We start from the raw sequence: 22,630 nt of genomic DNA on the forward strand, positions 1-22,630 counted from the left end.
TAGACAGAAAAGTCAACCCCCGTCCAACAAAACATTAGAAATGAACTCAAGAGACTGTTTTTTATTTCCCATTTCCAGCTCACAGTCAACATGGCTGTCTGTTAACCATGACTGCAGTTACTCTCTTTGTTTTAGCCCAAACTACTTTCTTTTCCTAACCTAACCAAAATGTTCTTGTTATGGTTTTATGTTTTTCCAACAGTGAATTTAAAGATGAAAGATTGAAAGATGGCTGCAGGACGACAGATGCCCAGAAAGAACAATCTTATCCTATCTACCGGTATTTTTGCAAGATTGGTACGACTTGAGTTTGCAATGGTACGTACTGCCTCCAGCAAATAGCCATATTCTTGTTCACTTAAGTCCTACACCAACAAAAGTTTTCACCTTCTACTGGCTATTAGTCTTTTATAATGCTGTTTCCAAGCTATCTATCAGCCACATTAATGAAAGCATAAGCAGCCGTATATAGTTAAACAGTAAACCTTAACTGCTTAAATCAGTGCAGGTTGCGACTGGCTGACTGGCTTTCCCTTCAGTGCTTAGCCCAGGTGTAAGCACTGGCTGCTGCAATGTCCAATACTACAAAATACTCAACTTGGCTGCTGCTGATACCAGTGCTTCCTGTACATGCAGCCAAGGATGTATGCGAAGAGACAGCATGGGAGCTTTGGGTCTCATGGGATTTACCAGAGTCAAACAATACACTCAGTGCTTGTTAGCCTGTTAGCCTATGGACATTATACCTGATTCTTGCCGCCTGCAGACTATGGAGAGACTCACTGCTGCAGTTTAATTAAGTTACACAACTTTAAATAAGCTGAGTAAAAACACTTATTGCTCTCATAAGTTCTCATTTTTATGTAACCTGAAGTTTAATAGTGAAGCATATTGCTTTGTCCCCAAGCACTCTTGTGTCCTGAAAACTACGCAACCCTCAAAAACTCAAAACACATTTAGATGTCTGCACATAATACATACCAAGGAAAATAACAATTGATCATTCAAGCACTACATCACATCAGGTATTTATTGATTTATCATTGAGGACTTTGTCATTCACCTTGTTGATCCATTTTTATGCTGTTGATTCTACAACAATTGTCAGACTGATGGTGCATGTTGCATTTGCTGCAATGTCCATAAGCCTTTTTATTTATTTCTTTAAGAATTTTTGTATTACAGGATTAGCATCTGTCCTGTGTTCTGGTTAACTGTAGTAAGGCTGTAGAAGGAAGACAGCTGAGTAATGCTAATTGGTATAGGCCAATCAATAGAAAAGGTCCCATTATTGTAGTTTGATTCCCATATTTGAGGGGAAAAATAAATCTAAAGTCTTCCTGTGGAATCAGTTCATCACTTGATATAAATATAGATATTAATGAAGTAATTATTTGGAGTGTTTATCCACATTAAAAAAAACACATTCCCCAATTAACAAGCCATTCTGTTAATGGCTACCTCTCCATCCCATCAAGCAATGGGACCACCTTGTCATTGGCAAAAACTACAGAAAAACAAGTACCAGCCTTCTATTTAGAGCTGTAAAGCTGTATATTCACAAAGTGGTTACAGCAAATGGAGAGGCAGATTGGGTGACTGGGAGACAGTGAATATTGAATTTTCAGTACCAGTTATAACAATGGATGGACCTGGGTTTCTAACTTTTTTTCTTACATAAGGAATTGCTGTTATATAACTGTATCCTTTAAGCATGGTATCTAAAGTGCCACCTTGTATTTTTTTTTCTTTTTTGTTCCATCCTCCTCCATGTTTTTCATAATGCCATGGAGAGACGCAGAGTGGAAGAGAAAGCAACCAAGGACGAGAGTTTCAGGAGAAACAGAACGACATTCGGTTCACTCTGCTGTCAGTCCTCCAGTCCATGCAGACGGGATTCAGTCAGAAGAGCTCAGACATTCCCGTTCGCCTCTTTGTAAGCGTATTTATGCCTCTTTTCATCGTGATTCAAAGATGTGTCCCTGCATTGCTCTCAGCTTTACCCCTCTGCCCTAAAAGTATGATTAAATTTCGTTATTTTACTTATTAAATTTCACATAATAAAAGTAAATGAATGTGTCATTTCTTGCTTGTGTACGTGGGCTTTGATGATGAATACAGGCAACTAATATCAGACAGACCTCAGTTTAAATGACAGCAGTTCCATCAACATGAAGGAAAGTTAAATCTTTTGATGCACATAGGTTGATAAAAGATGTGGAAATTAACAGTAAGACACTAGCTACTGCCAACAACAACACTGTCACACATTAGTCGATAAAGGAATCTTTTTAATCACAAACCAAACAATCGCACACAGGTCAGTACACAGTTACAAAAAAAGGGGGAAAAAATGTTGCAATGCAAACATCATTTGCCTTAAAAAAGGCACCATGTTAAAAATAAGCCATATTTGATTAATGTTTCTAAGTTATAACATATGCCTTTATTAATGGTAAAATAAATATTTTATTCATAATTTTTGCTCTATATGACTAAAGTATGTGGACGCCTGAATATCCCACTATAATGTGATAGCTGAACTCATGGTTCTGACACAATAGGCATTAATGTGTAGCTATGTCGTCTCCAATCTTCCAGTTTCAGGTTTTCTACTAGAGGCTGGCTGCGGGGATCTGCTCCCATTCAGCCTAAAGTTAGTGGGGTCCAGCACAGATGCTGGGGGTTAAGTCCTGGGTCACAGTCAGAGCTCCGGTTCACTCTGAAGATGTTGGATTAGATTGGGATGCAAGCCAGTCTAGCTCTTCCACAGCAAACTGGGAAAACCATGACTTTATGGAACAGGCTTTGTGCCAAAAATGCACAGCCATGCTGTAAAAACACAAACTTGCATATTATAGTAGTACGACTTCTCTTGATTTTAACTAAGGGACCTTGGCTAAACCAGGAAACAAAAGACCCAGACCAAAAATAAAAGAGTCTGCATTCTTTTGGCTACATAGTGAAGCCCAGTAACAAGGCTTGTTTGATTGTGTTTGGTTTGCCAGATTTTGAGAAATCCCTTTGGCCGATTTATATGATCTTGTAGTAACTCTCAAGTGTTGCAGCCAGACCAAAATCTAGTCTAATAACACTTACAGTTTGAGAATTGATGACTAATTAGAAAGTGAGTTAGTCAATAACAATTATGAATTTAACTCAGGTTGGCAGTTATGTACTTTAATAAGGCATCAATAAAGGCTTCCTGCCAATATAAGTGGTCTTCTTTAGGTGTCTTTAACAGGGCCTTTCTGATTAAATGAAGAGACAAAGTTATTTATATTGGAGGAGGCTATATGACAGCAAAATGGAGACTCCATCTCTCGCAACCTAAAAGGTGTTCAAATATCTTAATACTAATCTATTCACCACTAATAAAGGCTTTATTGACTATGCCTGAATCTATTTGGAACAACTTATAAACACTGATGAAGTTAATAATTTTAGGCAGTGGTAGCATCAAATCAAATAAAATGAAACAAAAATTGTCAGGCTGTGTGTCCATGTCAATGTGTCACTGTGTAATGAAACTCATTTGCCAGCAGGTGGCACTAAAGCTTTCTGAATCACCCAGACACAAAGTCTGAGGCTGTCTCAGCTGTTTTCTCTCCATCAGGAGAAAGCACAGTCATGTCAAGAAAGGCATCTGGTGTAAGGCGGAGACGTGGACTGCAGGTTATGCATTTACACAAAAGACATGTTCTAGTCTATGAATCATGGCAAAACATGGTGACGGAAAGAAAAAGAAAGAAAGAAAGAAACCATAGACAATTCTATTTCCACATTCTTTCTTCAGCGACCCAGTTTCTCAGCAACGGGCGATTTTCTGTCTTATCTCCCTGTCGAGCAGAGCTTCATCTTCTCCATATTGATGCTGCCTGTGTTTGCAGACTCATCCACCCCTCGACCCTGCAGGTAGGGACTGTGCTTTCCAGGCTTGTGGATGAACGTTGGCTTATGAAGCCCCAGATCATCCCAGTGTGTGTGGGCATCGTCACTAATATTTCTGCAGCCTGTGACCTTGGCTATACCCACTTTGGGTCGGAAGACTTTACTCTTGTATCCCTCTGGGTGGTATGAGAGACATTCCTCCCCACCACTTTCATTTTTAACATATTGGGCCTTGTTACCATCGTCATCATCATCATCATCATCGCTGTTAGCTATGATGACCAGTTCAGCCTTGATGTCTTCTTCCTCTTCGTCGTCAGCGTTCTCATAGCCCATGAAGATCATGGTGACAGGTTCTGATACTAGCTCGTCTGGCAGGGTGTTGACAAGGTTCAAAGAGGTGACACTCTCTGCACAGAAGGGCGAGTGTCTTTTTAAATCATCTGAGCTCTCTACCAAGGCATCAGGATCAGCCTCAGGCTTGTGGCTAGCCAGTGAAGGGCCACGGCTATTTACAGCCCTGTAGACAGGTTGTATGGGTGCTGGCATTCCTTCAGACTTGGCTTTAACTGAGACCAGAGCTGCTGGGTTTGGATTGCTTGCATCTGTCATGCTATTGGTGAGTCCTTGTGGAGTTTTGGCACCAAAATCCAGCTGTGGAATTAGATGTGTGTCACTCTTGGATTGTCCTGGAATGTAGAAGTAGGGCAGCTTGGTTTCTTCTCCAGTTTTTTGGACTCTTGAGATAGAGTCTTGTTGGATGAGGCTACGGCTAGGTGTTTCTCTCTGAGTTTTCTGTTCCTCCAGGTCTTGTCTGTGCTGGTTTTCCTCTATGAGGACTGGAGCTCCATTTCTGGATGAGATGGCGCTGGGCGTTGGAGTTTGCCTCTGTGTTTTATTTGGCGTCCTGGGCGTTGAAGGCCTGCTGCTCCCTGTGTAGGGTGAAGAGTAGACAGGCTGATGGTACTGCACCTCTGTGGGCACATCCTTATCTGTAGCCTGAAGAAGGAGCTCGTCTACCTCTGTGGGTGTCATCTCTCCAACAGCTCCGTTGTGCATTTTGCCTCCATCTGGCTGCAGTGCATATACAGACTTGCGCCCATCATCGTACACTTTTAACCCTCGCCCCTGGATGGTTTCTGGGGTGATGGATGCTGTAGAAACCACTTGACTTTTGCCTGTTCTCTTATCATGCTCCACACTGATCTCCATCGCAAATGTAGCTGGAATAGAGGAAAGACTCAGATAAAGGTCTCTGGACACAGAGTAGAAAATAAATATCTGATGTTTGGTTCTCTGGCTTAACGTTGTCTTACTTAAAATACCTTACTTACACATTTCATGTTAACTGAGATCAATGTAAGGCATTGATCTGAAACTCACATAATCATTTAGACATTATGTAATAGCCTGAACCAAATCAGAGCTGAACCAACTGATTTATTGATTAATCTGATTAATCAGCAAGTGATCAGATTTTTTTCTTTTCTAGCTAAAGTGCCAAACATTCATTAGTACCAGCTTCTCTTTCAAGGGTTTTATTGATTTTCTTGAACTGAATATTTTGGGGTTTCAGACTGTTTGAAGATGCCACCTTGGGTTTTAGAAAACTGTAAGGCATTTGAACTAATTTCAATTTATAGGGAAAAACATCATAAATTATTTTTATTTGAAAGAAAAAAAAGGCAGATTAATTGATAATAAAATGGCAATTGTTAATTGCACCCCTACATCACAAGTTTGAAATCTGAAAGGGGTCTTTTCTGTGCACCTTGCAGCAACATGCCGCTGTGGTGCTTCTCAGAAAGCACATTTCTGAAGAAAAAAAGACTGGTGATTCAGTGAGTGATTTGCAGCCTTTAATCAAAGCAAAAAGACTAATATTTTGACACTACTTTGTCTCTTTGTTGGTCAAAATGGACATACATGATGTAAGTCAAGCCTAGAATAGGTGTATATTTGTCACTGGATAGCAGGTTGATCTGTAGGATAATGACTTTACATATCCACGAACTAGTGAAATAAAATTACAAACATAAAATCCTTAATGAGCTGCAACAGTGTATATGCTGAAATGCCTAAGGATTTGGTCTATTTGAGACACACAAAAATGCCTTCTAACACAAAACGGTATCATGACAAATGCAAAAGCTCTGCTGTTTCACCAGGAAAGAAAAAAAGTCTCTAGACATAGTGACATAGGTTGCTGCTCCACAGAGAGATCTATTGGATTCATATCCTTAACACAGTTAATTAATAATAATAATAATACTTCCTCTAATTCAATGGACTTGTACTTTTTGTCTAATTTTAATGTTACTTTAAGGTGAGTTCTTTAATTCTGTTGTGATCATAGTGAATGATTATCTTGGATATTGGCTTTGTCAACTCCCACTGTTGGATTCATTATTCACTAGATCTCAAATCATTAAATCCTCATTTGAAATGAAAAAATACCCTCTTGTAACCATATTCTAGGTTGTGTATCTGCCTCATGTCCTTGTCCATTTTGGCTCTGATGAAAACTGTCAAAACGTGAGTCTGTTTGCACTACTGAAGGGCTGCAAATCAGTCTTTTTCCCCCTCTGATGAAAACCTTGCTTCCTCTGATGTATGACGTCAGGAAAGTTTCAGTATGACAGGCTGGAAATGTTCTGTTCTCCTCACAGTGAAATCTAATTGCTTTATAATTTGCATCCTGGTGAAATGTAAAATTACAGCTTTTAAAACGACATAATGGAACCAGGAGACGTTTTCAGTCAGAGCAGCCAATCTTAAGCAGACAGCTACGCCTCGAGAGCACAAAATAGATGTCTGCATAACCATGACGCTGGGAGCCTGAGCTGTGACATTGCTGGTGAGCATCAAAAATCCCTCAACAGCTTAAATTATATTTCTTTTCTATCACATTGTCTTCCACTTGTCTCTTATATTTCCAGCATCATCCTGACAGTTGTATGGAACTGGACAGCCGAGACTGTTTTTCAGTCTGTCCAGTTGTTATATGAGGTCTGTACCTTTCTTTTGTTCTTCACTATCAGGCTTAATTATAGGAGGGGCTTTTGCTGGTGTCAGTGGGATGAATGACGGGATATCTTTGAGTGGTGAGAAAACATGATGCGTCACATCTGAGGAGAAAAAATATTACAAGTCACATACAAGAAAATACCATAAAAGCCAAGAATTTTGAAAGATCATCAGTCAAGAGTCTTGTTATACCAAGATGTCAAACCATTAATATGAGAGTGTTAATGAGTCAGTTATACATTTATCACAAGACAACAAATTATGCTCTTGTTATTTTTTAAGCCCATTATCCTGAGGTACATTTCAATATTCTTAAACTAATGACAAGGCTAGCATCGATCAAAGCACAGATTGAAAAAAAGGGGCCATAATACGTCCGAACAGGTTAAACTGTTTAGATTGTTTTGCTGTTGGTGGAATGCACAAATGGACAATGCTAAACTACAGTGGGCGGAGCAGGCACAATGACTGGTGAGTGAAACATCTGCAATTAGTCCTTATTAACTTAAATTTTGGTCATGAAGAAATCAGTCTTGGTTGGATAAAACTGCTGTGGATATGGATATAACTCCATGTTTAATGCAGCTCTGCACCTGACTGTGTCCCTGCCTGTGGTGTTGTAGACCGTCTACTCTGTATTTGAATAAACCTTGTAATTATGTAGACCATTGTGCCTATTTTATTTCTGAGAGTCTGAGAGTCAACTCCGCCCTAACACAATTTGTTATTAAGCTCTAATCACAAAATATTGACTTATTTCAAGATAACTAAACATTTGAATCATTATCTCAGTATAAGAGCTTGAAAAAAAAAAAAATAATGGGCCTAAAACTGAGCAGGCAGTCATTGCTGTCTGAGCCTGAATGATGAACAATGACGGTTAAAGTTTAAAAAGGTTAGTATATCAATATGTAATATAATATTTCCACAAACATTCATGTTTTGTTAATATAAATAATGTTAGAGCTGACTTTTTTTTAAATATGTTAATACTGCTTGGTTTTTATATGTTAGTCTTTGGGAGAAAATGCTGTCACAGAAAATTATACAAAAATGCTAAACAACAAATTAACAAATCACAACACACCACAGCGCCACAGAAATGTTTACCTGCCTGGAAGTCTGCGTTTAGCTCCTACATGTGAAGACAGAGCAGTTGAGGGTCAAAGTGGTGAGAGCAGCAGGAAGTCAACATCACAGCAGTGCTACAGATTAATGGTGTTTAGCGTCAGCAGTCCACACAGCTATTCCACTTTGCCTTTGAGACTGAATACAGGCAGCGAGCAGAAAGCAAATCATGCATATTAGTCCTTGTACACTGCACGCCCACCATGTGAGCGACCCATTTACCTGCCACCCTATTCACTCAGAGCAGCCTCTTCTGAACCAAAGCACACCCACACAGTTCTCAGTGAATGCATCTTGTTAGGAAAAAAGCAGAGATTCCGAGGGAAGCATGGAGAGAGTAGAAAACAATGAGATTTGAATTGGGTGTAGTATATTCATAGAAAGCGCATGAATCTCTTCACCAAGTTCTTGTTGTAACCCACAGAGTCAGAACTTTCTTTAACCTCCAAGACCATTATGAAACCATTGTGTTGAGGCTACAATGTGCAGTGAGATGATTTGTGGCGACACATTTGCAGAGTTTACTGTCTTCAATTATTTAAAAAAAATAATTAAATCACTTGTCATTTCGGTATCTGTAAACTTTCAAACTCATTCATCTGCTCCTAGAACTGACTGTAGTGGATCACATGTCACTGTCTTGGTACCTGAAGCAACATGCACACACCAACACATCCACTTGAGGTGAAGTTTGCCACCAGCTGGTTAGCTATTGTTGCCCTGGGTTATAAACCTATAGTTGTGTTTAACAACTGTTGTATTTAACAAGTGTACAGTGTTTTCCCCCTCAATGTGTGTATCGGGCAGCTGTGACACCGGGTCAACATATCAAGAAATGTAGGATCAGTGTTTCAGAAATACACACCCATGTCTCAATTTTCTTCTCACATCAGAAATGAGGAAACAGCAGTTTGTTAGATCATCATACCCCATGGTGAAAAGTTGCATATCATAGCATTATTACAACCTAGAGTCAGCAAAGAGCACACAGCGGTGTGAGAGCTAGTATCAAGCCGAGTACTAAAAGGCAGCCGGATGATCCGAGCCTACCTTGATGATGTCTTCTGCGGTCCTCTCCACCTCTTTTAACCGCTTCAGAACTATTTCTTCATTGGCAGAGATGTTGAGCTCCTGCGCTTCCAAGGCCTCGATCTCCTTCTCTATTCTGAACAAGAGAATAATAAACGGTGTTGATTACTGCAACAAGCACTTTCTTACCTACCCGCAACAGTTAGGAGGGATTTGAATGGCTTTTAATAAGCCAGAAAAACACCCTTGCTTCAGTGTTTTTTTTCCTAAACATGGTATTGTGGGTAGTATTGCTGTGTTTGGTTATTATATATTCATGGACCAATTTAAAACAGGACTGTAAAATTTCCTGCTGTGATGTGAAGAGCTGAATATCAGGTTAAATAATAGGCTAATAGGATATTTGGTCATGTGTTAAGTCATACATAGACATAAATGGTATTCAGTACATGGCTGTGGCAGACCACAGTGTGGTATTTTTTTGCTCACATTTTGAGATCAGTAAAATTATTTTCTAATATCTTTTCATCCACAACTGGCCACCAGCACTCTCCTGTTTGCTCGTGGAATTTTTTCATAACACACACACACACCACTGACAATGGTGATTCAGTACAGTCAGTTTCACAGTATATCCACTGATAAAGAATTGATCGTACATGTACTCAACACCTTTGAAGCAGGGCTTATGAGCAGTAACATGATGGGGAGGCTCTGAGATGAGACTCTCATCAGTGCCACTACATCAGCTACAACACAGAGAAACACTGTCAAAGGCTCATACAGTGAATGTGCTCCTGACTGTCAGAGCTCCAGGTTAACTTTACATCACCATTCATGCGTCACTGTAGTCAGGCCATGACTGGCCAGGCCAGGCCAGGCCAGGCCAGTCATCATTATGTGCCGTTATTATGGAAAGTACCATTACAAATTTAAAAATACTGCCACTACTACTACTACTACTAATAATAATAATAACAATAATAATGATAGTAATTTTCTATTTGACGTCATAATTGAAGTGTATAGAAATGCAGGAAACAGCTTTAATTTTTTTCCTCACTTCTTCTCACTCTAAACCCGCACATGGAGGAAAACTTGTATAAAGGGTATATAGTTCATTCTGCATTTCAGACGCTGACCAGAGTGACTCCAGAGTCTGCAGCAGTCTGTTCACCCTACCGGGATCACTGAAGTTTCACTTGCTCTTCATAGGCATCAGTGCATCTGAACCAAATATAAATTCCTTCACCCACATGATTTGCTTCTTCTGCCAGTTGCTCTGCCTGTTGTGTCCTGTGTGGGATGTGCTGTGGGATATGCGATAGTTTCCAGGTGCATTCAGGTCCAGGTTACCTGAGGATGTTGCTCTGCAGCTGATCACTCTGCTGCTGTTCATCCTGAGCCTGAAGCCTCATGGCTTCCTGTTCCTGCTCCGACTGCTGACTCAGGCCGTCCATCAACCACTGCTCCCTCAGGGCTTTCTTCTGTCAGTCAAACACACCAACACACAGGAAACTCAGTTTTAGATACCAACATTTATTCACATTTTAAAAGTTGTTTGTATCACGGTTACACCTGCCTCCCTTTTTACCCATTAGCCGATCTGCATCTGTTGAGATCTTGTCATTACCCACCTCTCTCCACTAGATGCTCTCACAGTTCCCCATCCTTCAGTAAGTACAGTGTAAGCATATGTACAAGGGTTCAATATAGGGTAAGGGTGCAGTTCTACAGACTGGATCATGCTGTTGTTACTGTCCAGCCACCTTAAGTTAGATGAGAGAAGATAAGAGCTCATAAAAATGTTGCTGTGCCCATCTTGGTGGCTTTTATTGTCTCCGCAGTGGATGTTTGTCTTTGCCCTGGGTTTTGCCTTTCAGGCCTTGTACAGATGACCGTCTAACTTCCAGCTGCTCATAGGTTGATGGACTTTGTTTAGTTTCTATATGATACATTTCACTCTTCTTTACATGAAAATATTGGATTTCAAATATAAACAGAAGCGTGTGGCCCAGAAGCGGTGACGTAGGTGAAAATGCTAACACTTTCATTTGGACTGCGGTGAAATAAGTGCAGGTGGAACACAATATTACCAAGTTATATAATGATACTGCAGAGAGATTGTGGGTAATATTTGTGAAATTAAGGTCTGGTCCTTTGTGTTTGTGCCTGAGACTGCACAGAAATGAAATGAGATTGTTGAGCAGTTATTAGCTTTGAGACAGTAAATGAAATGAAAACCTTCATCCCAGTGTTCCTCCCGGGGGTCTTTACAGTCACTGTTCTGTGTCTGCTGGAGACATACTTGTGCCGTGCAGTGTTCTTTATTAGATGGAATGAGATGTTAGATGCCTCACATTTTCCCCAGGATGTTAGTTTCCTGTTTATTACAGTACAGTTACCTTTATGTACTGGAGTTTTAATTTCTCCTCTTCAATCTGTCTCCTTTTCTTGGCGATGTCCTCTTGGATTCTTCTTTTGTCCTGTGGCAGTAAATCAAACACATGTTTGCATCATGTGTACATTTTATAGCACGGAAACTATTCCACCTGTTGTCTTCTCGTGCTGACACTTCAACCTTGAGCTGACAGCTGGACACCAGCAGCCATAAATAGCTAAAAAGCAATACAACCTTCATGGCCTGACCCAACGTACCTGTTGGCTCTGTGTGTGTGTGTGTGTGTGTGTGTGTGTCCATTTGTCCACAACAACTTTCCCTGTGAAGAAGCACCTCCTGTAGAGCAGTTAATTCATCATAAATGAAGTTAGTGTTGTGCAGACATTTATCCTGCCCAAATAATCACAGACAAACACACGGCCGACTGGCTCAAATCATTCACTCAGCATCAAAACACAAGCCTTGTGTTCCTGGGTGTCACACTGAGGGGGTTCACTGTGGCCTAAAATCAGCTCCTGGATCCTGGATCAGTGTGGCACTAAGCCCCAGTGAAAGGGGATCTCCCTGATGACGTCTGCTGGTATTTATAGCCCCGTCTCTGTCTGCACTCGCCTCCGTCAAATTCAGTGATGTCACTCTGCTGAAATGTCTGGACCATGAAAACCATTTTACCGAGACAACGGGATGCATGATAATTAACTGGGGGAGGTTAACTCACGTTAGTCATCAAGTTTGCATTCCACTCTCAGATATGAGAAGGGCCGGGGTTTCAGATGAGCCATTCGTCTTTGACTACAAAGGACCATCACTCACTTGTATTAAACATTTTATCCAAAAATACATCAAGTTTTTTCTTAACAACTAAATTCTCTCTTTTATTTTTCAGCCCAAATGAAACATCCACAGTCTAAATCATTGCTTTTTGCAGCGAGAAGAAGTCAGTGTGTCAGTGTATCTGTAAGATGTTGATGTCAGTGTGTCAGTCAGTTAAAAATGATACATGCCTTGCTGCCGAGTCCGACCCTCACTTCACTACTTTGCTTACTGTACATTGTCCTGTATATTGTACCTTGGAACAAATAAATCTGTTTAGTGGCAGCATTACTTATATCTGCAACATAAAATACCATAATATAATTATATATTATAAAAAAACATATGAAACATAAAATACATCAATATAATTAGAGTATAGTAAGTATGTAAGTAATTTTTATAATCTATATTGTATATGCATATAAACAACAACAAAAAAAAAAACCTCTTCAAGAATTTTAATTATAATGTGGTAGGTTGAATCAAAGGTTGGCTGTAGAACTAGTTTGTGAGAGTTTCTAAAGATGAAGCAATGGCTCCACTGGAGTTTAAAGGTGACCTGGGTTTGGTTTACCCAAAAACAAATCAGATTTTGTATATGTTAGAATACACAATAGTACATCAAGAGTCCAAAATTCCCCCTTGTGTTAAGCTTTGAAGCTAATCGCAGTGCACAGTTAATAAGGAGGTGCTGCTGGGGGCTATAACAAAGTCAGGCAGTGTATATTTAAGATGATGAGGCAGTGAACGAGGCTTTTCTCATGATTACACTCCGAGGTTTCATCAAAATCCTATCAGTGCTGTCTGAGATAGTGGAGATGGACAGACTCAGAAAAAGGACAAAATCAGAGAGCAGAGTGAATCACTCTGATCCCAGTCTTGAAACACACACACACACACACACACACACACTGGTTCTCTCTCAGATGGATGATAATCTCTTCACAGCTGCAGAACCACGTCCTAAATGACTGTAAGTTTGTCTTCATGTTTCTTGCATCGTGTTAACATCTCTCTAGCACTGATGGACGTTGTGCTGCCTCCCTGCACTCTTTCAGAGGAGCTGACCTGCACAGCTACAGCCACAATTCGAAAGGTTTTCCTCTACAGCGCCGTCATCCTGCATCACCACGCCCACACTTTTTATTTTCAGACTCTGCTTGGTAACAACTCCTGTTTTAGTGCTGCATCATGACATCCAGACTATATATCACAGCACTGAATCACTGGGTTACAGTTAGTTATACAGCTAGAAACATCTACAGTGAGAACATATTTGCATTTCAGTGATGGTAATTCAGAGAAACATGATTTGCCGGGGAAAGACTCTATCTGCATGTTGCTGAGTTTTGACTTCAACCTCCAGATGATCATACTGTATCATAATCTCTCTACAACTCAACTCCAAATGAACCGGTCAAAATACATTGTCAACTTTATATTTATGTCTAATCAGAACGACGGTTATCAAAAATATGTTATAGTGAAATGATATGGAAAGCTCCCTCCCCCGCAAATTGACAGGAATGGTTCCTTAGGTTTGTCTGGCTGTCTGAATCCAGTTATTTGAGACTGTCATTGGTTCACTGCATTTACAAGGAGGAGATACTCAGCCGTGGCCTTGACTAGTAATTTCACTCATGACATGTGTTGCATCATATGAAAAACACCATATGGCCACGTCAACAAGGTTAAAAAATGATGGTTTTCGTTGGACGGGTTCTTATTCCTTTGAGATACAGAAAACATCCATATTCTCCATCTAGCCTGGAGCCTGATGTTTTGTTCTTCCTTTGCAAAGTAACTAAAAATGAACCCAATTTATATTTTTCATAGACTGCATTAGGACGAATATACCAGTCACAGTATGTGCACACACTTGTGTTGTAACTACAGTAACTAGTGCAGATACTGAATACAGTCTGAATACAATCATCTGATCTCATCACTTGCAAATGGCTCGTCACATAAGAACCAAAACCGACCAGTTTGAACAACTCTTGACCACAGTTGACATTCTGTGTTGATTTGAAAAGAGATTATTTGTGTCTGGTTCTTACCGTGATGGCCTGGAGCCTCTCCTTCAGCAGGTCAGCCTCCTCCATGTCGGCCTACGGGACAGACAGACACATGGCAGTGAAGTAACCTGAGGAGGAAGCTTTAAACTCAATTTCAAGACCTTTCATGCAGAGCTGTGTAAATACAAAGGCAAGTGAAATCACAACAACAAAACAACAATTGTTAATACATTTGTAGGACAGTGTGTTAGTGAGGAAATGTGTATTGTATTTGAGTTTATTCCACTGTGTGTGTATCATAAACACATGTGTGTATGCTGAGGATGACAGGTTAGTCATTACACTATTATTAATATACTATTATTGTACTATAACACTACTATATATATATTATTATAATACTATTGTTAATTACACTACACAACACTAGAGCAACCCTAGCTTATGTTCAATCCAAACTACGTAGACAAACATATCACAGATCCAATTAGGCACTACTCTGAACAATGTGAATACTGTGTAACCTCCACAGTCTGATTACACTATTGCAATGCACATAGTCCAATGTGGAGACTTGTAGTTTTTTTGAAATGTTACTCAAAGAGGAGGAAATTGTGCATTTGTAGGGGACTATTAATCAAGGTGGATTAATCAATTTTCATTTTCATTGATTTATTCCATTATTGCTGGTTGATATAAGAAAATTATAGAATATTGCCAACATTATACTGTAAGAGTGTGATGAACTTGAGGCATTGCTGTAATTAAGGATGCTGTTTTATTATAGATTATAGCTAAAGTTTAACTTCTGAACAGTGTTTGTCTCAGGCACCGATGATTTACTGTGGTACATTATAACACACAGGGTGGATCTGAGCTTGTCATCTTTGACAGGGGGAGAGACAGAAAGAGAAGTAGCATGTCTGTGTCACATGTCAGAGGGATGATTGATCCAGGCCTGAGGAGTGGCACAGTGACAGTAGGGAATGTAACATGGCTGTGTTGGTACTCTATGTCATAATGCCTGACAGTAAATCAGAGAAGAGCAGAATGATCCAGAGGACTGGGTTCAGGGAAAACTCAACAACATGCACAGTCTGCAGTGATGAGAGGCAGGAAAAAAAGGCAGAGGAACCTAGGAAGAAAGGAATAGAGGGAGGAATGAAGTAAGTGGAGGACCAACTTCTCAACCAAAGTTTCATCGGAATCACATCTTTTATTTAGCTACCTTTCTGAATGCTATCATTCAGCTACAGTCGTGGGTCTCAGACTACCAGACAGTGGTGGACAGTTGGACTGGTGTGAGCTGAACCATCTGCAGCTCAACATCAGCTGGTAGTGGACCTGAGGAGATCCAGGACTCTTGCTACTCCTCTCATCATTGGTGGAGAGATGATGGAGATTTTACAAGAGTAAAAATACCTGGGTGTCCACTTGGATAGCAAACTGGACTGGACCATGAACTCTGCAGGAAGGGTCAGAGTTGACTCTTTTTCCTGCAGAGGCTCTGGTCCTTCACCATCTGTGGCACCATGCCGTCTGTGATGGCCAACAGCAACAGACTCAACAATTTGATTTAGAGAGCTGGTTCAGTCCAGAGGGTGGCACTGGACTTTCTACATGTAGTTAAAGAGAGAAGGGTGTTGTAAAAATCATGGACCCCTTGAAATGTATCCATTTCCATTTCAGTTTCCATACAATTCTACCTTGCACACTGCTTATTTCAAGAAAGTTTTCTCATTATGAAAAGGAAAGACAGAACAAAGGAAGGAAAGGAGGAATTCTAGTCTTAAATTGTATGGAAAAGACACAAAGTAACAGGTTGAAAGACTGATACATTTCTGTTATTCAATGTGACCATGAGGATGTTTCCCAGGAAACAGTCATAAGCAATGCCTCATTTTTACTGAACCATAACCACCATCGTTCCACAACCCAAACCTAAAGTATTTGCCACAGATAATAAAAGAATAACTACTCAGAAAATTTTGCAAACAAACTTTTGATACAAGCATTAAGTTTACTATATCACTTTTTTAGGAAAACAGCTGTCACGTTAACTCAGTGTCCAGTAACAGTCCTCCTAGCCAATGGCTGTGTCCCATCCTCTTTCAAACATGCAGTTAAACATCCTCTGATTAAACAAAAACCAACAAAAAAACACAGATCCATCTGTTCCACATGTTTATGGTACATCCAGGGCCAGTGCAGGAAGTAGTGTGTCCTTTACTGTGGCCTTCACGTAGCAAAGCAAATAAGTAAGAGGTGTGGAGGTGAGTGTGAGAGATGGTCATGTAGTGTGTCTAACTATCATGCCAGATACTTGAGTTCATACTTAGTGAACACTTTCTGAATGGACGCATCACTGAAACTGAAAAATGGAAAATAATTAAACAGTTGTTGTGGCATGTGCAGGAGTTTGGGCTCCTCATTAGGCCTTAAGTGACAGCTTGATATTTTGTGACTTTTCAGACCTTGTGGTCACGCTCGACAACCATGGGCTCCACTGAGTAACTGAATGAGGATCTGATAATTAAACTAAATGATGCCCACAGATCAGGGGAAGGTGATGAGAAGTGCATTGAGCTTGCTTTCCACTGTCCAAACTGTCATTAAGTTAAGGGTAACTGTGTGGCAGTCAAGACAAGACCTGGAGATGGGGATAACTTTTAGATAAAACTTCACGTCTGCTGGGCAGAAAGGTAAAATAAAAACCCCAATATAACTGCAAATGACCAGCTGACACAGGAGTGATGTTGCACAAACAGGGTCTACCTGGAAGAGGCATCAGAAGGAAACTTTTCCAACAATGTCATCGCAAAAAAAGGTTTTAAAATTTCACTTTTTGTTATTTAGTTGATCAGTCTGTCCACCTGTTACAATGTATTTGTTTATTGAGTGCCAAAGCTTGGTGCTGACTTTTGATTAAGCACGGCAGTTTCTCAAGGTTCAGTTTCCCCATCTGTGTGAAAAAATGGCAAATAAGACTACTTGCTGGAAAAGGCTATGATTCAGACCACTTTAACTGCTGCTCTCACAGTGAATGTCTGTCATAATCTCTTCACCCACCCCTCAATTGATCCAAAATATAATCTGTTTTAACAATGTCATCTTCTAATTCTGCCGTCCTCCCTCACATCCACCACACATAATGGTACTTTGATGTCTTCTGCTATAAAAAGGTTGTCACTTATAGAAGATTTAGCTCATTTAGCTTCGACCGAACACTGGATCAGTTTACTGGCAGGGAAATGGTAAGCTGCTGGAAATACATACTCGTAGGAGGGTAACATGATCCTCAGTGATAAATAAGAAGGGACATGTTTATTTATGTAGTGCTAGTGTTCATACTGCTAGTAGCACCTGAGCTGGGTAAATCTCATCCAGTCCACTTCTTGCTTCCTCAGCAACATAGAAGGGGGTACATGGGTTCATGTCCAGAGGTGGTGGAGGTGGTGGAGTTCGCACTGACTCCATCAAAAGTGCTATGCCTGGTATTTTCAATATCTCCTTGTCAAGATAATTGTGATGCTTGAAGCTGTGGTGTAAAAATGGCATTCTGTCTCACATCAGTGGTACAGCGGGTTGGCACGTACACACAGTGTATTTGCACTTGAATAAAGTCCTCGCTCTACAATTAGCTTTAAAAATAATGAAATATAACCAGATGGCAAGAGGTAACTGATTATTAGACTGGGGATTTTTGATTTTCTTGCACCATATTGTAATACTGTTTAGAAGGAAACACCAAGACAAAAAGACACACAAAATTCAAGTCATAAAATCTACAATCAAAACACCAAACCTAAGTCTGCCTGTACTTAATTACTAGCTTCTGATTACTGTTCCCCCACAGTGCCATAATTCCCCCTAGTCCTCACTAAATAACAATGTCTGTCATTTCTCAATGCCCTCCAAATGATGTGTTTTGATCTATGGCCCCCATTTGGTAGGATGACATCATTTTTGAGCATCTTCCGAAACTTCTGCAAATGACTGCGGTTTCTTGCCGGGGGCTTCAGCCATATTTGTGTTTTCAAGACAAGCAATTATAATAGGGCAGATCAGAGGCTACAGTGAGTCGCTATCAGAACAGGCTGATGCTAGCGGATTGGCGCGCTAATCTCAGTAGAAGAAAAGACGTGATAAAGACAAGAGTTAACATTGGCGTTGCTTTCCACCACTGGAGACAGCTCTTGGTGCGTAAAGGACAGAAGTTTGATACTGAACTTGCAACATTTCTTCTAGACTGGTGAGTAAAGAGCTGTCTATGCTAACCCTTGCTATGAAGCAAAACTTATACAAATAGCTCCTTAAAGATTCGATTAGGTTTAGGCACAAAAGTATATTAGTATAAAAGAATCGTTTACAAAAAAACAAAATAAAAAATAAGTAGGTAGACAGAATGTCCTTGATTGTCCACAGTGTTAGCTGGGAGGTGAGAGATCACATGAACTCCAGTCATGTCAGTACAAGTCTGTTCTAAATACCACATTGTATGTGAGTAGGCGGTCATATTTATACACATCAGTGCTCAGCCCCCTTACACACCCACACACATACCGCCTAGAATCAGCCTTTCACTCACAAATGGCAAACCCAGGCACAGCATTCACACAGGAAAATGTGACATTCATTTCCTACCATCAAATGCCGTACCACCTCAGCATTAGTCCTACTTTAAAATACATCACTGAATAAAATAATCAAGGATTTTTTTGGTCACCAGTAATAATGATGTTCAGGGTGTGAGCCCCATCACTGTCGCTAACTGAATTGTGTCCAGCTTTGCCTTTGACAGGTATGATTCATAATTTACACCTGCTCATCAGGAAAACATAAAAAAGGAATTTGAACCTCTTATATTTGAACTTCTTACTGGTGCTTTGAAACTGCAACTTGCATTCTAATTTTTTTTATTTGCAAATTAGAAAACATACCATAACCACTATATGCTGTGCAGACCTGTGCCTGAAGAAAGCCAAACATGGGCATAAAACCTGAAAAGCCAGCTTACACAGCTGTCACACTAGGTCCCCACCTGAACCACTGGCTATCAAAGTAGGATGTAGAAATCCAACCCTAAACCAAACTACATCTGTCACTCATTTGTTTCATGTTTCATATTTGGCACATGCACAGCATCCACAGGTCAATACTATGATTTGAAATCAACAATTACATTGTCTTACTGATTGAGTGAAACAAAAATGATTCAAACTCACAGATGTTTTCAGTCAAACAATATACGTAGATGCAGTTCATGCAACAGTGTTGAATAAATCTATTCTGCAATTTGAAAAAAGAAACAGAAAGTGGGATGGGGATGACAGCTGGAGGAAGGTTGGGATTGGGGATGGGTTCAGGGGTTTCACCAAATGTTAATGTCTATGTTACAAAGTATGATTTTCTTATCAGACCATCCAACTCACCAACTACTCAGATGTCACAAGATGCCCCATGCCCCATGCACAATGTAACAAGATTTTAATAAATTAAAAAATAAGCGTTAGTCATTCATTCAAATCTGTCAACACGACTGAGAGTTAACTGACATAAACCTCTCCTGGCTGTGTGAATCATTCGTCAGGCACAAAGGCATGAGTAGTTGCTGAGGTGGAGCTGTAGGAGGACCCACTGCTGACAGGTGGGTGGAGAAGTCAAAAAGTGTGTGTCTTGGGGCGGCCCAATGGCGGAGTGGTTAGGGCGCATACCACATGAGCGGATGCTCTTTGTAGGCGAGTGCCGCATCAGTTTGACCTCTGGACCATAATGTACCAAGTGTATATTAGCTGTTAGCTAACTAGTAACAGACATATGGGCTGTGTTTGTCGGAGTGTGTCTTTGTGTTTGTGCTCAGTAACTACAAACTGTGTCTGATTCTGTTACATCCCTCCAGTGTCTCTCCTGTTTCCCCTCACCTCAACAGGCTCGTTAAGTTTCCATAAAACCTTTTTTTAACTCGGTACAATTTCACATGAATTCATCCAGGAAAAAATTTGGCAAATCTCATCTTTCCACTCACTTTATATACAATTGCACCTCTAACATTTGCTTTGCTTCTGCATGAACACACACTATCAGTTCTGGCCCTGACAAAATGATGTTCTCCTGTCAACATGAAATGGCAAACTACATATTTTGTAGCTTAGTTTGGAGAACTATTGGCATTCCGTCCACCAAGTCATAGAAACTTTATACTGCAGCAGTCCATGTTGTTCTTATGGCTTCATCCTTTGAACAGAGCCTAGTCCATAGCTCAACTTTTCAGTCTCTTCCTCCAGTCCTTCATCATCTGATCTCAGTACAGTAGCATATACTCAAGTGTAATAAACACTGACACAGTCCTGAGCAAGCCTGTGCATTCCATTAGCCTTAATTCCTCAATCTATCTTTAAGGAAAAGGTTGGAGTCATGTGATCATTTTATCATCAACCTTTTATCTCAAGAGATTAAGGAGAGGAAAAAAAATTGTCTGTGTAGCTGCATCATGATGTTGCTTATGCCACTGAACTCTACTGTCATCCTGGAAATATTAAAAACTGATTAACGGTCCATTATATTGCCCTGGCCGACACGTTCTTTCATTGTAATTAACATGATGGATGATGTAATTTTATCTGTGTACACAAGCTTTTGGCTGAAGATAATGATGTAAAGCCTAGCACATGTGCTGCGCTTTAATTATCTCATGGGGGGAAAATTTGCTGCAAGATTAAATAAAGGTTGACATTCGAGTGACAGAGGGAAGAAGGAAGGAGGAGAGGCCGCTGACAGTCATACTGCCGGTTAGCTTGTCCACCTGTTGACACTATGGAGGCCTGATCCAGCACTGCTGAAAATAGAGACACCATTGGACCGGCCTGACACTGTGTGCATGTGGAGGGGTTGCGTGTGTGTTTACAGCAGGTGACGCATTGTCCCTGAAGAGAGATGATGGTGGGAAGAAAACCCTCAACACCTTCCAATCATGTGGAAAACATGTGGTCACATATATATACACACTGAATATTTAAAGCCACGTGAAGTGGAATCAAGTACAATTGGATTTAGAAAGAATCCAGATGTGTGTGGAGGTAAGTTCTCCACCAAAGCCAACTGACAGGGGCTTAAACAAAGAGGCAGTCTGAATTGAAACAAGACTTAACTGAGCAGGAACAGCGGGGGGGGGGGTGAAGTTGATAATAAATGCTCTGGCACATGCTAATGAAGGATAGAGCCAAGTGCCATAGTAGTTAAAAGAAAATACAGTGCTCTAATTAGGCAAAAGTACAGTCACGGGAACAAGCTGCACATGCTGGCTGGGCAGTTTCCAAAACTTCTTGGCTTGCATACTTTCATTTCTCACCCCTCCTCTCATTACATTCAAAACAAAGCAAATAGCTGAGGTAGTGGTTTGGGCAATGGGGAGCTGTTCAGCAACTGAGTATGCACCCTGTGAGCAGCTAGTTAGAGACATTTAGAGTAGAGCTGGGCAATTAATCAAATTTTATTTTCTTCCAACGATTAAGCAAACAAGATAATCAAGATAAAATGATTATTGTGCCCCATTCTGTTTTGCTACAAATTTCATCCCCACCTACAAAAACCTTCCCCCCATCCAGGTTACGTTTTGGTGTACATTAACAATGTTTGTAGGAGTGTGTCATCTTGACGTTATCCCACGCTCAGATATCTTTAACCTATATCATGTGTAACTGATAAAACTACATAGGCAGAACACTTTTTTTGTTTTGAAATCTGCTTTTTTATTTGATGTTTTTTCCTTTTTTGGTAGAGCTTGATATTAGCTTTACTATCGACAAGCGAGCTGGCAGCGTTGATGTGTTGTATTGCTTGCAAACTAGGCTTTCTAAAATGTTAAATTAAAAAACTGTTTTGTGAAATTAAGATTATGATGACAGAGTGTTTGTTACAGAAAATATTGGCTTGAGTATCTATCTATCTATCTGTCAGTCTATCTATCTATCTATCTATCTATCTATCTATCTATCTAATACTGAATATATGAATAATAGTTTACATATTTTCAGTTGTGGAAGTACACTAAAGTTACAACATAGTTGATCTTATTTATTTTTATCTAATTTATTTGTATTAATTCTATAGTATATATTTAATAGTATATATTTAGATATTATGTAATTTATTATTTCATTCATTTATTTCATTTGCCTGGTATTTCCAAAGTCAGTGAGTAATCATGTTAAATAATTGTGATCATGATTTTTGGCATAATTGAGCAGCCCTAATTCAAAGGCTTAGCTTTGAGGTGAAACTGCTGTAAATGAAAAAAATTTAATGTTTGCTCAGTCAGTAA

General features: G+C 40.0%; 1 protein-coding gene across 2 annotated transcripts in view; it reads right to left on the minus strand.

Annotated features, from left to right (window-relative positions):
- The window catches only part of palmdb (palmdelphin b), a 48,125-nt gene that overhangs the window by 20,836 nt on the left and 4,659 nt on the right, over positions 1-22,630 (minus strand). The window contains exons 2-8 of one of the 2 annotated variants that reach the window (XM_071485563.1): positions 14,353-14,403; positions 11,481-11,561; positions 10,432-10,562; positions 9,097-9,211; positions 8,029-8,053; positions 6,909-7,019; positions 2,275-5,114 (exon numbers count right to left, since the gene is read on the minus strand). In XM_071485563.1, coding sequence (XP_071341664.1) covers positions 3,832-5,114; positions 6,909-7,019; positions 8,029-8,053; positions 9,097-9,211; positions 10,432-10,562; positions 11,481-11,561; positions 14,353-14,397 — 1,791 coding nt within the window. In that variant the 5' untranslated portion in view covers positions 14,398-14,403 and the 3' untranslated portion in view covers positions 2,275-3,831. Of the gene's footprint in view, positions 1-2,274; positions 5,115-6,908; positions 7,020-8,028; positions 8,054-9,096; positions 9,212-10,431; positions 10,563-11,480; positions 11,562-14,352; positions 14,404-22,630 lie in introns of those variants that run through there. The other variant, XM_071485561.1, reaches the window with a different exon arrangement.

The sequence above is a fragment of the Trachinotus anak genome, unplaced genomic scaffold (genome assembly GCF_046630095.1).
Source record: "Trachinotus anak isolate AG129_WGS33_773 ecotype Australia unplaced genomic scaffold, CSIRO_AGI_Tana_v1 ptg000009l, whole genome shotgun sequence".
Lineage (NCBI taxonomy): Eukaryota > Metazoa > Chordata > Actinopteri > Carangiformes > Carangidae > Trachinotus > Trachinotus anak.